Here is a 17,745-nt window from a genome sequence, read left to right as displayed (position 1 = left end):
TGTGCTGGAGGTGGTGTGCGGCCGGAGACCCATTGAAACGTCGTCTGATGACGAACCGCTACTGATCGATTGGCCGATTGGGTGAAACTGTGAAAGTGAAACTGTGAAAGAGCTTTATGCAAAACAGCGAAAGGGAGGCTCATCGAAGCCCCTGACTCGAGGATTCCAGGGGAGTACAAGGTGGAAGACACGGAGGCGGTGCTTAAGATTGGGTTGGCTTGCTGCCATCCTGACCCTGACGGTAAATTTCGAAGCCGTGAGATTTGAATTGGAGGCGGTGCTTAAGACAGGTAAATTTCGAAGCCGTGAGATCTGAATTGGAATTCATCAAATTCATACTTTCCAGTATCAAGTGACTAGGCGCAAAGATTATTACATGAAGAGTTATTGCAGTTTCAAGGAGTTTCATAATAAGCAAAAATCATTTTCTTAAAACTTGATCCATAACCTAGGATGTTGGCAACTAGCAGAAATCTCTTTTGAACCAGGTTGGATTTTCCATTTGTTTTTCTTTTACTATGGCCCGTTCTATTTCATTTCTTTGGGAACCTGTGTGGAGATGGTAGGTAAGGATTTTTACTGTTAAAGCTGCTATCCACTCGTGATTAGACTCTATCATGTTAATAGTTTTCTTCCATTCTTACTTGATTCAAGAAACATTATTCACTAGAGAGATTTCCTTCTTTTTTTGGTTGGTTTGCTATGTTTTCATGAATAGAATACTACTGAGTGCTGACCTGTAGTGGAACTTGGTTTATAAAAGAACTTGGAGAAGTTCTTTGTAGATTGGAGACTGAATTTTAGGGTAGAAGTACAAATGGAAGTAGTGCTGTTAGATGTTTACTGAAAGCAAAGAAAAGTAATCTTCTATATTACTGATTGATTGAAATGAGGGGATTGAAGGACTGAATTGATCAGTATTACTTTGTTTTCCCCCTTAATATCATAATATAGAACTTTCCAATTCAGTTTGGTGCATATAAACACTGAAGGTCTATGTCAAGATTTGGTAATTATTTTTGTATATTATATAAATTATTTGCAAAGATGCGTCAGACATTTTCACTTGACTATTTTACCCTTCATTTTTATTTAAATTACATCACTCCTTCATTATTGCATGGTTTGCACATCGACAGCGACGACAGGTAAAGCTGTAAAGCTTGTGTTTTAATTGAGAATTAATGTTTCCCTCCTCTAACAACTGATTTGAGACCCCTGCAACCTTCAAGTTCTCTCTCTACAAATTTCACCTCTTTCTCTGGTACTCCAGCCTCCAGGACCCCAGGTATATCCTTTCAGTCAATTTTATCCTTCCAAATTTTATTTTTGAATCTTATTTATGTTTTTTCAATTTCTTCAAATATGAGATTTTGTATCAAATTTCAGCATGCAATAGTGTATTATATAGGGCTAATTTAAAGAGGTCATTTTTGAATTTGTAATGCTTGGTATTCTTATTTTATTAACATGTCATATGTTTTCTTATTAATTATAGAAATGTCCATCAATATAGAAGATGAGTCCGATTGTGGGTCAGATGCTGATGTTATGTCTGATGATGGACCATATATTCCTGGAATTTCATCAACAGAACCTTCAAGTGTCGTAACACTTGAAACAAATGCTACTACCAAAAGGAAAAGGAGTGTAGTTTGGGATGAGTTCACAATCATTGATGGGAAGGGTTTTGATGATGGGAAGAAATCGAGTTAAATGCAAAAGATATAAGCAAGTTTATAAGGGTGATAGTAATATTAATGGAATTGGAAGCCTTAGGAGACATATTCTACATTGCCCAAAAAGGGAAAACAAAGGAAACAAAAGCACCCAAATGATTTTGGGTGTAAATGATGGGAAAGTGATGTTAAGAGACCAAAAAGTTGACCAAGATTTTGCGCGGGACAAAATTATGAAGCTTATTGTGAGACATGAGTTACCTTTAGTTTTTGTTGAGTATGAGGAGTTCAAAGAGTTAATTACATACATTTTTCCGGGCTATACCCATATTGCTCGAAACACACAAATGTCGGATATTTTGAGATTATACAATTTGGAGTCCATTAGAATCAGGAATTTACTTAATTCATATCCTGGGAGGATTTCTTTGACAAGTGATTTATGGACATCTATCACTAATGATGGAAACATTGCTTTGACTGCCCATTACATTGATAAGGATTGGGTGTTGCATAAGAAGTTGTTGAAGTTTTGCATCATGCCACCTCCACACACTGGCATCCATATTTGTGAAATGGTTTCAAAAATCTTATCTGACTGGGGTATTGATCGGAAATTATTTTCAATTACTTTAGAAAATGCCACAGCTAATTTCAGTTTTGTTGACTTGTTGAAGAAAAATTTGAATTTGAAGAATGCTCTTTTATGTAGAGGATTACACTTTCATAATAGGTGTTGTGCACATATTCTCAATCTTATTGTACAAGATGGACTGAAACACATAGATGACTCTGTGGTGTTGGTGCGATCTAGTATAGCCTATGTGAAAGGATCACATCCAAGAAAAGTAAAATTCTTGGAAATTTGTAAGCAATTGGGATTACAAAGTAGTAAGGGCTTACGTGCTGATGTCTCCACAAGGTGGAACTCAACCTATCTCATGCTTGATTCTGCATTATTTTATTGTAAAGCATTTGAGAACCTTGGACTAGTGGATGACAACTTTAAAACTTGTCCTAGTTCTGAACAATGGTTGAAGATTGAGAGATTAACGAGTTTTTTGTATCCCTTCTATGCAATTACTGTTTTGCTTTTTGGTTCCAAGTATCCCACAGCAAATTTATATTTTGAAAATGTTTGGGAGATTCACAAAAGTTTATTAGAAGAGGTATCATGTGGGCTCAACTTTATGAAGCCAATGGCAGTGGAAATGAAGAAAAAATTTGACAAATATTGGAGTGAATATAGTCCAATTTTGGCCATTGCTTTGGTGTTTGATCCTCGATATAAACTTAGTTTTGTGACTTGGGCATTTTCTAAGCTTTGCAACCTGGACTTAAATGCATCTACAATGTGCAACAATGTGAGGAATTCTTTATATCAATTGTTTGATGAGTACAAGAGTATGCAACCAAGTGACTATGATGTTCCTACACTTACCCATCGTCCTGGGAGATCTAGAACAAGATTTGTAAGTAAATTTACATTCTGATAGTAATTTTGATTTATTTTTTAATACAAGTTTTCAACATTCATTGCTAATCTTATTAATGATTCATATTTCGGCTATTTCTCAATTGTCATAGGAACTTATGGTATCCGAGCTTGCTGAGATGGATAATGGAAGTAAATCTCAATTGGATATATATCTAGATGAACCCAAGGTCCCATTCAATGATAATGAATATGATGAGTATGATGTGTTGGCATTCTGGAAAGCAAATGGGTCAAGGTATCCATATGTGGCTCGAATGGCTCGTGATGTCTTGGCTATACCAGTTTCCACAGTTGCTTCAGAGTCGACTTTTAGCGCAGGGGGCCATGTTATTGATAAATATCGGAGCAAACTCCTACCTACCAATGCTGAAGCATTAATATGCCTTCGGGATTAGATGTTTGAATTAGACTTCAGAGGTAATTTTTCATTCAGTATATTTTTCATTTTTAATTGTCTTAATTAGTTAATTAGTGCCTTATTTTACTTTGTATGTAGCTGAGCCTTTTGATGATCCCACTGATGTGGATAATGCACTTGGAAATATACTGGAACTATTGCACATTGAAAAGGAGAGAGGTGCAGTAGCTAGTTCTTCAGCTGGTCCTACTCCTAGAGAAGGATAAGCTCAATGTGCCTGCAACAAGAGAAAGACCTTCCTAGGTACCTGCAAATTATAACATCTCTGATTTGTTTGCTGGTTGTTATTGCTTTTTGCATGCTGTGGTAGTTGCACAACCACATGGGTTATCCAAATTTATATCTTCAAGGGGTTTATTCTGTTACATATATTCATTAGTTGAACATTGGTTAGTGCTTTAGGTATTATAATGCCTCTATTGCTTGTTATTTTCTATATGGTCTAACTGTAGATGATTTGATAAGGTTTGTCTTTGGATATACCTGTGGATAAATGACAACAGTGTTGTGGGAGCCATTGGAAAGATATTTATTGCAGGTTTGTCTTTGGAACTATAGCCTTATTGCTTTACAGTCTAAGGGATCTCATGGTGGTCCTTCTAACTTTTTTCTTAATATTTCTACATAATATCTTCACTTGTTGATGTGCAATTGTTTGTTCATTTATTTCCCAGTCGTATCTTTTACTGCAACAATTGGTTTCGTTTTTTGTGGAGGGAAGTGAGTCTTTTCAATTTTAAAGCATTTGCAATTGATCTAGATTTCTGTTAACATAGTTGTCAAGGTGTGCCTTGGCGGCTTGTTGGTGTCATTTTTGTTTTTCACCCCTCCACCGCCTTGGGTATCTAGCCACCTTGACAACTATGCTTTTTCATGTGTGTGCTTTGTTTAGTTTAAAAGCTTTTGGATCTACTGGAGTTATTGTCATATCTTTTGTTCTACTTGTAGATTATTTTTCATCTTTTAGGCCTTATAATATTTTCAATGACAATTAATTTGTATATATTGTAAGAAAGATAAATCGGTAGTTGCTGCTGTTTTTGTTGGGAAAACTTTTCCCTGTATTAGTGTTCTACTGTATGCTTGAATTTTATTTTTCACTCGTGGGATTTGAAATATAGTTTTCATTTATCTTGCCAATGAGAAAACACTAATTCTTTCTGCTTTCAAGTGTTGAGAAAGCTTGTGGATGATGCATCAAAGTTTTTAAATGACAAAATCACCAAAGCTGTGGTAACAGTGCCATCATACTTCAATGATTCCCAAAGCTGTGGTAAAGAAACTTGTCAATGTACTATCATCTCTAGCAGAGGTGTGGAAGCCATCAAACCCAGACTCAGAGGACATCTATGGCATCCAGATGCAGTATCAAGGCACTAGCATCAATGCCAAGAGAAGAAGAATGGCGCACGGTTTCATTAGTTTCAAAATTCCAAGTTTCTTTAGAAATTCTAGTCTTAGTGAGAATTCTATTCCTAGTATAGTGTGGAATTCTGTTTGAGTTTTGCTTTCAGTTTCTTTCCACTTCAAACTATTTTTACCTGTCTTTGTCCAAGGCTCCAAGCTGTATAAGGTCTCTATAGATACAATCTTGTTTTGAATTGGTTTTCTTTATCTCATCAAGTCCTAGTTAATTAACAATCTCCAAACATAATAATATAATGGGGATTTTTTAACTAGTTTTAAGTTAAATAGTTAACTAGTTTTAAGTTAAATATATTAGTTGTTTTTCATTTTTCAAATATTCATTGAATTGCCTAAATGCTTCAGCAGGTCAGCAATTGGTTGTTTCCTAATGGCTCCATACCGGTTTAAAAAACCGATCCAAACCGAAATGAACTTGATAAATCCAAATCGGTATCAACCCGAACCCAAACCCAAACCACACCAAAACCGACACCGGACCAAAACCGATAAATCCTTAATGGGTCGGTTTCGGTCAGTTCCACCGAAACTGGTGGAACCGGACCAAAACCGCACCAAACCGGACCGTTGACACCCCTAGCTCAACCCATGATCGAGAATGGTAGCCAATGCATAGATTCAAGTCTTGCAACCATACGATTACCCGCCTTGAGGATCGCTTCAAGAAGTTTCATGAAGAGCCCATGAGTTTTGAGCTCCTTGCAAGCTGATTCAAGGGTCTGTATAGATTCTTTGAATTGTAAGATTTCGTGGTCGTAGTTCGACCTAAAGAGCAGGGCATCTAGGCGGGTGAAAGTAGAGGGGATGGTTTTAAGGATGTGGAAGAGGAATGATTCGGCGTCTGCAAGTTTTGTTGGATCGCCACTGAATTCGAGAATCTTGGTTTCTTCTTCCTCGGTCGGAGCGATTTTAGTAAGTTTTTCGAGGGTTTCAGTAACAAGTTCACCACCCTCGAGGAGGGCATCGTGAGTCTCTTAACGAGATATGCCAAGAGATTTAAGGACTATCGCTATATTTTGAGATTTGTGGGGATCCAATATGAAGACCTGAGGAGGGGAGCTGGAAGAGTTATCCAATAAGTCCCTGTTTCTTCCAGGGGGGTTTCCAATTGGTTGCAGCATAATTAAACAACACTTCCATGAGATCTCCGTCGAATCTATCAAAGAGAGATAAAAATCAGTGGCTTTGGACGACAAACTTATACAAAGGGATGGAATTGAAGGGGCTTGAGAAAAGCTGATTTATGATTTACCTGAATGAACCGTTGTTTATCTTGTCCCACGCCATGGAATGATCCATATCGGGTGACAACTTATCCCAGTACAAAGGCTTCAGCTTGGTTTGGCTGGAGCGCTTCTCTCCCGATGAAGACTCAGCCGCCACCGCCATGCTATTCTTTGAATTTGGTGCAGGTTTTGATGAAGTTGAAGAATGTCCTGAGTGAGGTGGTGGAGGATTTTTATTTGCCGGAGGAGATGGAGGTGGTGGTGGTGGTGTTGTCGCTAAAGGTGGTAGCACCACTGAATTAGATGCTTCCGGGGAAAATTTTCGGCTACAAGATTTGAAAGACTTCCTACCAAGCATAGGGGTTTCTTGAATTGGCCCAGATTTCCTATTTCGATCTCCATGATAACCCACCTCTTCTTATTCTTCGTCATCGTCTTCCCCTTCTCTGTCGTGCTCATATAGCACATTCTTAGAGAGTCTATTACTTGAGAGCCGACCCTCAAGCTTCCTCCAATAGAGAACATCCAATCCATTCTCATCAACAATCAACCCCATGAGATTCCCATCTATACCGTTGAACTCATCGCGAGGTAACATGGCCTGTTCCTGAGGAATAACCCTATTAATACTAGTCTTCTTAGCAAGCCTAGGGCCATGGCGGGCAGCAGTATACTTTTGGATGAAGAAGAAGAATACACCTGCAATAACGAGGGTACCTACAACAGTAATTCCAACAGCCTTAGCAATGGTTTTCTTAGAAGTGGAACTTGAAGACAATGTCTGAGTTCGAGGGTCGATTAGGAATACTAGGTTTTGGAATTACAGGGGATATCTGTGATGGGAAGAACATTTCAATGTTTTGAGGAGAATTCAGCCCAAAAGAAATAGAAAGTGGAAGAAGATAGAGAGTGGATAATGAACAATAATGAAGGAAGAAGATGAAGACGTGGCTACACCTTGGCAGCCATGGGAGCAAGAAAGGACGAGAGAGAGATAGAGAGAGAGAGAGAGAGAGAGAGAGAGAGTTATAGTTTACAGAAGCGGAGGAGGAATTGGATAGGGTGTGTGTTTGTAAGTGAGGGTAATATCGATACTTCAACATTTTGAAGGGTAATATGGTATTTAGAAAAAAAAAAAAAAAAAGAAGCTGTTGCATTTGAGATATATTCTATAACAGAGACTAAATGCCCGAACAAAATTTAGTATTACATTGGGGGTGTTTTTATAATATTGACATTCTCTAAGGGGTGGCATTGTAAATTATCTTTATTCATAATCATACTATATAATCTCCTACGTCATAAATAGAATACTTTTCCACCATGTGCATTAGTTATAACAGGAATTCAATAATTACATTTATTTATAATCATACCATATAATGTCCTACATCATAAATAGAATGTTTTTCCACCATATCCATTAGTTATAACAGTAAATATTTTTTTTTTGTATCATCCTCACATAGCTCTAAATACTAACAAAAACGTCAGATTCTAAATCTTAATTATGCCCCTTGAAGCATTACATTTCATACCAAATATAGTAAGAAATTCCTAATTCAAGCATACGAAATACCTCAGGTCCAAAACAGGAAGAGTAAATGCTAAGACCAACGCAGAAAACCTTATAGAGTTGGCTTTGAACCAAGCACTTGTATAGAATGGAGATCCCTACATTGGTCTGAAAGGTGCCTCAATTATTATTATTTTTTTTTAAATGAAAATATTTCCTAGTCCTAAGCTGCTCAAGCCTGAGAAGCGGTTCGAGCCAAACTCCTAGAAACAAACACTCAATAGAAAGAAGCTCCGGCAGGCAGCCCTGGCTTTCTTGATCAGGCCATCATATTTTGGGGATGCGACTCAGGCGACACTGAAAGCAGGGGCGCAACTCCTAGACAAGCAGTTCTATTGAAAAAAATGGAATGTCTGAATGAAACCTATATATGTGTCCTATTCATTACGAACACAAATTACTAATCCAGCAGGAAAAACTTGTCCCTAAGAAAAAGTAATATACCTCCCCAGACTGCTGTTTCTGTGCATATTCAATTTCAAAAACACATGTCAGAAAAAAAAAAAAAAAAAAAGGCATTTAAAAATCTAACATAACACACTAGATTATCCCAAGCAAATAACCGAGGATAACATAATTTAAAGTTCCTTTTTTCCCTTGTACTTTTCCTTCCAAGGTTTTCTATGTACTTGTAAAATATGTGAGACGACGAGAGTATGGTCCCTAGCTGCAACAATTGTAGCCAAAAAGGCTGGTTTACTGGTTCAGGGAGGTTTTACCTGCAGCACCAAAAGTGATAAGAAATAGAATAATGTGTCTATCTAAATAAATGAAGCAGAATGATCCACTAGGCAACCTGACAACAGAGATGTTACCCAATAGAGCAAGCACTTCAACAATTAAAGTATCTACAGATTATTACCAGTGATAATTCAAGTCTGGAAACCACAGCTTGTCATTACATTTGTTATAAATGTATCAGAAAATTATATTCAAAACAGTATATGTCCTGCCTGCAAGTATAATCCAAAGCCCATCCAAAATATGGATTTGTCGATTATAATACTTCTAAACTCCAAAAAACACTAGATAAAGTTATATAGTCGATGACCCAACGATTTGCCAGAGCTTAAAAAGAAAGTAAATTTTGAAATTCTACATAGTACATATTTTGAAGAAGATTGAAAGATATAAAATGGAGGAAAACAGAAGACTGTCACTCCATTGAACAAAAGCCTAAGGTCCCGTATTTATATTAATGAAAAAGCAACACTTCATCACTCATGAGCTCCTGGAACTTCAGAAGAATCACCAGACCATGAATTAAAGGTTGATAGACCTAGAAGTATCTGCACAAAGAATAAGTAAAACATAAAAAGTCCATTCAAAAGAAAAAAAGCTGGGTTAGAAAGCCTAAACATAACAGAAAACGATTTTCCCAATGTGAAAGAGGAAAGGTTTCACTCATCGTCACAAATTTAGGAAAAAATTTATTCCCATTTATGGAAACAACAAAATTAACTGAATAAAATCAAGCAATTATATGTGAATGAAGACCAAAAAAAGTACCAACCTTGTATCACAATAAATCAGTTTGAAAAATCTAGGCATTCAAAACAACAATGGATCACATTCCTAATATGTTACAAAACTACAGACTATTTAAACAAAAGAGATTTAACATCTAGTTCCTAGTAACTAAGGTAGCTTATAAAACAATATCTCCATCTAAAGCAAATAGATGAATAGAAGAATCACTAACATTCCAAGTTCAACCGATCAAATGGTATCTATTGATGTTTTCGTCAGTCATAAACCAAAGACTAGAAACTTTCAAAGACCAAAACTAGGCCAATGTTATATTAACAGAAGGGCTCCAGGATCTATATTCAAAACCTTTTGAATAATAGTTGGTCTTACAAGATTTACATAACAGTACAACATCTTCCACTCATTAATCAGTTAATTAGGCATAGCAATGGCATAGGGAGTGACCAGTCAAGCCCATCCTAATTTCTAACTTCTCTAATAATTAAGTATTTCACACTTCCTAAACTAGAATCCTGTTATAAACCAGGGACATATATTATAAATGTCACCCAACAACAAAGTCATCTGAAGAATTTCTTCAAAGATTTTCCCTCAACTTGAGTTGTCTTATCTTTCTCTCAAAGGTTCGGCAAATGAAAATACCCACTGCATATGTAACAACCATAGTTGTCAAGGGGTCACCGGCACCCTTGTTGGTGTTGCCTTGATTTCTTCCCTCCTCCAATGCCTAGGGTTGCCTAGATGTGATGACAACTATGGTAACAACAAAACAAAATTTTTCTAGCAATGGGAGTACAAGTTTATATCATTTTATACATTATATTAAAAAATTTACTCATAACTTCATATCACCAACAGAGAACTTTATTATACCTGTGCCTTACCTAATAACCCATGCAAGGAGCAACTCCATCCATGTGACCCACACCCTGAAGTGGTCTACCATGGTCTACCAGCATTGGCCTGCCCGTTCTGATATCCACTTTGCATAGCAGGCTGGTTCCCGTAAACTCCCATCACACCATTGTTGATATTACTCGGAACAGGCTGACTCCCATATGCACCCTGCATTCCATGGCTTGTGTTGCTCATGGTTTGGTTCACTGGTGCCCCAACCCCAGTCGACCCAAGTGTGCCAAGCAAATTATTCAGCCCCAACCCAGCACCCTGGGTTGCAAGCAACGCTGTTAGCGCTTGTCCCAGTGCTGGGTTCAACGCCTGCGTAGCTCCCTGGTTGAATGGCACCCCAGCCGGGCTGTGTGCCATCATGTGCCCCGGAGTAGCCGCAGACCCATGGTTCCCCATAGTCCCTGTGAAATTAGGATTATCATTTCTCTGATAATGTGAGCCATGCTGAGGGTGGTGTTGGTTATGGTTATGGTTATGGTTATGGTGATGGTAGTATTGCTTGTTTGGCTTCGGGCCATCGATTGCCTTCTGACAGTGCAAGATATGACCTTCAAAATTCTTGTGTGGATCTTCCAATGCCTTCTTCGCACTCTCAATCGACTTGTAAACGAACAGTGTAAACCCCTTTGGCCTCCCTGTCTGCTTATCTAACCCTAACGGTCCCTCCTCAATCTCCCCATACTTAGCAAAGAAAGTAACCAGCTTCTGAGGATCAATATCTGCCGATACATTGCTGACAAAGATTTTCCTTTGTGTATACTCTGAAGACGGTGGCGCTGCTGGTGGCATTGTCGGAACCGGCCCAGCCGAGGCCAACTGGCAAGATGTCATCCGATTCCCAATCTTCTTCTGCGGCTTCTGTAGGGCTCTACGAGCCCCACTGCGATGCTTAAAGAGTATGAACCCATAACCCTTAGATTTCCCAGAAATCTTATCACAAACAGCATTACAATCCTCGATCTCACCGTACTGCTTGAAAGCATTGATTAGGATTTCCGCATTGGTGTCCCAACCAAGACCATGGACAAAGATCTTGCGATGCACAGGATCTACAGCCGCTTGGTTGCGGATTCTATCCAACAAATCAGGATGAGTTTCAGCAGCCTCACGAAGAAGATCCATCAGTTGTTCCTTGTTGAACGGTTCTAATAGCTTCTCAACAGGTTCTTCGGCTATGTCATCATCATCCACGGTCGTATTTGCCATCGATGATATGGGGATTGAGGTTCCTTGAGCATTTTGCTTCGTCTCTGCTTCTTCGTTTTCTTTTTCTTCACCTTCTTCTGGGACCTCTGCATTTCCTGTGTCTACTTCTTCTTCTTTATCGACTTCGTATGAAGCTTGTTCTTCTTGCTCTGGTTGTTGCTGCTGTTCTTCTTCTTCTACGTTTTTCGATGGATCTGGTTCGGGTTTGGATTGGAACTTTCGCTTCTTCGCCATGGATTAGATTGAATCACACACAGAGAGGGAGGAAGGGAGGAAGAGAGAGGATCGGAGAGAAAAGATAACTAGGGTTTACTTTCTGGTTTGGGTTTCGACTACCCAGTGAGGGGAAAGTGAGGGACACAGGTGAGGGAAAGTTTTCCTTTTGACCCGTAGAAAGGAGTTCGCCAATAGCTCTGTTTGGTTGAAGGGAATGTGCTCAAATCTTAATATACTTTTGGTTTTGTTTTGTTTTTGTTTTTTTTTTTTTTTTTTCAAAGGGTTAGATAGAAAGTAAAATGAAATTTAATAACTAAATATGAATGATTTGAGCACAATACTAAAAAAAATATCTTTTAGGTTTGAAATTTTAAATTTTACTTCCAACCCTTTAGGGCTCGTTTGGTATGATTTCTATTTCAATTTTGGAATGATTTCACTAAAATAGTTAAGAAATTGAAATTGTTTTAGTTATTACATCTTTCTGAAATATTTCAAGAATACGAAATCCATTTGGTGGTTCAATTTCTGATAATAGATTCTCTTTCTTATTGAATATATATCACACCTCACTTTCACTTACTTGAATGCTGATGACTTGGATGCACACTTGTAGCCATAATCCATCTAGTATCTTCAATGCAGTACTTTAAGGTCACAAAGTTATGAAATAAATATTAAATCCATAATTTATAATAATAATTAGTAAGATAAACACAACTGGTGAATTCTATTGTAAGTACCATATTTACACAAAATGATGTTTACTTCTGATAGAACAAAATTACAATATTACCCCTAAGGTTACATCACGTATGTACACAAAAAGAATCAAAGAGGAAAACAACTACTATCATCTTCAGGATGCCCCATAGGCATAGTCATCAATCACACACAATTCGTCTCATGTGCAACTAGTTCCTCAACCCCTAGACATCCATAAAAAGCTGGCTCCTTAATAGCAGCCTCTAAAGGGTTCCTAGATCACCATTTAAAAACATTGCAACAAATGGAGAGAGCTTCTAGAAGCCCAGTGAGGGCTGGACATGCAACAAAACATAATCAAATATGAAATGCAAAAGTAATGACAATTATTAAACATCAAATGGAAATGTATAAGGTAAATGCAATGTCATGATCTAGTTTATTATCACACAAACTTAGTCAACAGATTCTAAGTCTATATTGGATTTTAGTGCTATTGCAACATAGGTGGTATCTCTGGTCACGAATGTCTGTTATAGGTCGCTTGACAATACAAGTTAGTTACGAGTCAGGAGCATACCAGTCCCTATATGGCTACTTCAGTACCCAGTAAGCACATATTAATAATCCCCCATACACTAAATCCAACATCGTGTGAAGGGTATACCCATAGTTATCAATTCGGCCGAATAATTCGCGAATTATTCGGCCAAACCGAATTTTTCCGAATTCTATCAAAAATTCGGACCGAATCCGAATTAAAAATAAAATTCTTTAAAATTCGCGACTTTTTCCAAAATGAATATAAATCGCCAATAATTCGGACCGAATCCGAATTAAACCGAATTATTCGGTCCATTTAAACATTATTTTAAAAAAAAAACCAAAAAAAATAAATAAATAAATAAATAAACAAATTTTTTTTTTTTAAACCCCAATAAGATTTTTTGACCGCTTTTTTGACCGAATCCTTAAATTAATCGTCCGAATTATTCCGAATAATTCTCCGTCTGAATAATTCCTGAATCCGAATTTGCTAACTATGCCTGAAGGTGGTATTGCATGGAATTGTATGAGATCGAAATTGTTGACGATTTTTTTCCCTATACCAGCTTGTTTCGATTGGTATCTGCAAAAACTAGTTAGTTTGTATTTGATTGTCACTTTATAATTTATCTTCATCAATGTATATAATACTTTATATTTATGATTTTCTCACATTTTCTCTCTTCTCTCTCATCATTAATAAATGTGGCCCTACACATTGTGAGGTATGTTTCCCTTTCTAACACATATGATGACAATATAAAACGTTAATGTATAAAATCCCTTGATTCAATTCATTTCATTTCAAAATGTTGCAATATTTTTTTAGTTCCCATAGATTCAATCTAGAGCATCCAATCAATTCATTACGGCTGGATCTATTATATGATAGTGGGTTAATCAAATGCTTATATTTGAATTCACTTTATTTTAAATAGAAAAATATTTTATAAGATCCATCTTTATATATATATATATATATATATTGGATTCAAGTTCCTTTTCGTATCAACAAAAAAATATTTTATACAAAATAGAAATCAATCTTTTTTAGAAAATTAATAAGTTATAAAATTCATCCAAAGTAAAAGAAACACTTGGAGTACAAAACATATTTTTATCAAAATAAAGTCATATGCTCATACCATTACTATGCACAAAAGACACTACCCTCATTAACATATCCAACCATAAGTAGGCCATAAAGTCATACAATATATTCAAAATTTATATTTATATTAATAAATTGATTGTATGTAACTACTAATCATTTTTTGAAAAAAATAATAAAGCTCACATAAAATTATAGCCTCATAGGCCAATCACAAGTAAGGAACATTTTTTATACCCCTAATTCAAGGAATCCCTTCTACCAAAAACAAATTAGGGAACTTCCAATGCCCAAGATACCATTTGAAGTGTTCAGGTTAGGCCAATAAATTAATTGTGAGGTTGTTATGACGTTTTGTTTTAAAGTAATAAATATCACAAAAAATAAAAGGCTAACACTTAGGTCGTTTCTAAGAGGTTATCAAATTATTCTTGCAAACAAGTGAATTTTTAAATAGTATAAAAAAAAAATTGTAATACTAGACCAAACATTGTATAGGTGTATAGTGCTGGCTATAATCACGGGAAGGTTTTCGTGGAAAACACACCCATTTCGCCTTCTTGCATGACCAAAATTATTTTTACATAAAAAGTTGGATGGGACAAAATTTGTAGAAAGAAAAATCTCAAGGTTTCTTCGAAACAACATGTGCACCTTACTCGATTATGTTTTGGAATCACTCTCTCAAATCAAACTGATGAAATCGCTTGATTGATACCCTTATAACACGGTTCAAATGATCCACACCATTAAATGAAAAGAAAATAGAAAAAGCCTATGAGGACGTGTATGCAAGAGTCACATACCCTTCATTTTCACAAGAAAAATAAAATAAAATTCCAGGAGTATACTCTTGTCGTTTGTAACATTCTAAACCCATTTTTAACCCAATTTGTAGCTTATTGCATAACATTAGTCTATTGAAATTAGTATCCTCTATAACATAGATCCCCTTGTTCGTTCATATTTGCTATATGGTATGAAAGTTTGACCTTGTGATGGCAAAACTCATCATTAAAGTCACTTGAAGTTTGGGTTTTCCAAAGATGGGGAAACACAAGTCCTACTCGTAGAAAAAGATCACAGTAGCCGAAACAAGGAAGGAGGATTTAACATCATCCTACTGGTTGTATGTGGGAATTGGACCACAGACAGTTGAGACTAATAAACATATTTTTGGAAAACGAAAAATATGCTACAGCTCCCTCACATTTATCAAAAATTCAAAACCTTGCCAGTCAACCCACATTTATTAAAAGATTGCCTTAAATTGTAGATCCAACATAAAGCTAGCATCATAAAGATTCGTATCCTCACAAATATGTACTAAGATTTTTGTTCTTCTGTAAAAAAAAAATTAATTCAGTTAAAAGGCAAGAGAAACGCATAAGTAAAAAAGAACTCTATCCCAAAGTGTGGAAAGGGTAAAATGCTTTGCAAATCCCGTATGTTCGTCAAAATTACACCAATCATTATTTTTAAGTTTGAAGTCTTAGACTCTTGGCTATAAGTTAAAACTTCAAACATAAGAGAATTCCTCATTGTTCAAAAGGAAAAAGGAGTGGAATCCATTTCTACTAATATTTTTGCCATTGTTAATGTAATCTCCGGAATAGAGTAATGAGTTAGATTTGATTTCAGCACATCATGTTCAAGGAGTTGGTTCTCAAGAGGCACATGCATTTGCATTTTAGATAGATAGAGTGCCTGATACAAGTTTAATAAAAATGGGAATGGTAGGTAAAAAAGCTTTGTATGGGATGAGGAGTTTAAAATGTTTTAAGATTTAAATGGGATGGTAAAATGTACACACACATTACGAGGATGACAACAAAATTGAAAATGGACTATTTGTGTTTAAAACGTTTAGATTTTCCAAGTATAGGACCAAAAGATGGGTAATTTACACACATAAATTAATGATTTATTACCTAAATGGAAATCTAAATAATTTTTTTTTTCAAATATAACCAAATTTCAAAGCAACTATATATAAAGTACTTGTTCAAATTCCACAACCCATTACAAAGTTATTCCCTATAATGCTTATATTTAAAATGGAGAGGATTCTCTACAAGGTAGTGTGACCCTACATCAATACAAACGTCAGTGGGAATACATGCAAATATACAATAAAATTATCATGGACGAAATTTTCATTTATCATGAAGGGTGAGATGGACATTTCGCTCCTCTCAAGGCTCACACTGCTTTTTAGGCTATTTTTATTTATTTAAGATTATTTAAACATTCTGATTCAAGATTCAAATTGTCATTATATTGACTCATCTTTACAACTACATTACATATGCCAAGATGAACAAATTCGTTTGGGTACAAATTTTTTTTTTCTTTAGAGTTAAGATATCTGGTTACAATCTCGGTGTAACTAATTGTAGTGCCACCAAGCAAAACTCAAATAAATAAATTTTCTCTTTTACAAAATAAAGAATACAATATTAGGTATTAAAATATTTATTTATTTATACTCAAGTGTTGAACTATAGTCTCAAAAGACAAAAACACAATCAGATCTGTATCCACCATGTTGAGGAGTTAGTTATTAGATAGCCTAACACCATAGCACAAGACAGACACAGATGGGAGTGGGTTCCACTTGTTGAAGCTCTAACGCATGCCCCCATCATGTTAGGTTATGACTAATGAATAAGGATCTTTAAACCATATCCAAATTTCGAGATTCATGGTCGGCCGACAGGGATCCTAATCATAGAAAGACATATATCATACATAGGATGGTTGGTTATCTTCACCGAAAAGGAAAATATTTTAAAATTAACTTCACATGTAAGAGGTCCTGATAAGCAAGGATCCAAAGAGAGCATATAATGTTCAATGATGTGGGTATTAATTTCCATAAGATAAGAGGACTTAGCAGTGAAGATGGTTTGAATTTACAAAATTACCCGCAAGAGAGACTTGTGAGTGAAGTGATTGGGAAAAAGGAAAAGGAAAGCAATCTGAGTGGAGATGTAAGACTGCCCTGCAATAGGGCTTTTGATGAGGACAGGGGCCCCAGGGGCCTCTGTCCAGATGGCCCCCTAATTATGTTAAGGTTCTTAGAGTGAATGCTAAGCTTTGCTTTGGTAATGTTATCTTTTCCTAATTCCTGCTCACACAGTCGAACACATGACACTGACACACCGCCCTTTCTCTTTTTGGTTTCTTTTCTTCTTTAAGCTTTTCTTTCTTCCTCTGTGGGGACTCGGGGGTGGCTACACTCCACAGTCCACGGTCCACACTTCCCCAGCCACCTTCACACTCCACAGCCCCATTGCCACGTTAAAATGAGCTGACTCAGCTCCCATAACCCTTGTTTGTTTTCTAAGCTTAATGGGGCCCGCATATAAGAAGTTTTATGCCAATCAGAAAATGTACTGAAACTCATCCGATTGAACCGAACCGAACCGACCAAACATTTTATTGGTCCAATTTGAGACTGGCCCATTATATCTGTAACCAAAAAACCTGCTGAAACGATCGTTTTTTTAACTTAAAAGAACAACTATGTTAATACTCCACTCACCTACTTAGGTTACCAAGGAAAATTTGAAGCATGAAGGGAAGTTCTCTGGTCCGGTTTCGGGTGACCATGGGCCCACCCCATGGAATTAGGGGACGGTATCAGTATCTACTGATATTGATCCGATATCGATCTGGATTGGATCGACACGTATCAATTGGTTTTGTCCTTTTTTTTTTTAAATATATATTTTTT

The 17,745-nt window shown here is 36.4% G+C and overlaps 1 protein-coding gene and 1 pseudogene across 2 annotated transcripts; both read right to left on the bottom strand.

Annotated features, from left to right (window-relative positions):
* Positions 1–5,601: 5,601 nt before the first annotated feature.
* On the bottom strand, positions 5,602–7,215 carry LOC122067152 (annotated as a pseudogene).
* A 1,478-nt stretch (positions 7,216–8,693) lies between these two features.
* Positions 8,694–11,829, bottom strand: LOC122067154 (UBP1-associated protein 2B-like). 2 transcript variants are annotated; one of them, XM_042630996.1, is made up of 2 exons: positions 10,187–11,829; positions 8,694–9,111 (listed from the first exon to the last, which is right to left on the bottom strand). In XM_042630996.1, exon 1 carries the CDS (start codon positions 11,660–11,662, stop codon positions 10,253–10,255), a length of 1,410 nt encoding a protein of 469 aa, XP_042486930.1. In that variant the 5' UTR covers positions 11,663–11,829; the 3' UTR covers positions 8,694–9,111; positions 10,187–10,252. The 2 variants fall into 2 exon arrangements, with proteins under 2 accessions (XP_042486930.1, XP_042486929.1); XM_042630995.1 differs by having other exon boundaries at positions 10,198–11,828.
* Positions 11,830–17,745: the final 5,916 nt, after the last annotated feature.

Source organism: Macadamia integrifolia, unplaced genomic scaffold (assembly GCF_013358625.1).
Source record: "Macadamia integrifolia cultivar HAES 741 unplaced genomic scaffold, SCU_Mint_v3 scaffold2735, whole genome shotgun sequence".
Taxonomy (NCBI): Eukaryota; Viridiplantae; Streptophyta; class Magnoliopsida; order Proteales; family Proteaceae; genus Macadamia; species Macadamia integrifolia.
This window is presented reverse-complemented; position numbering and strand designations above follow the sequence as displayed.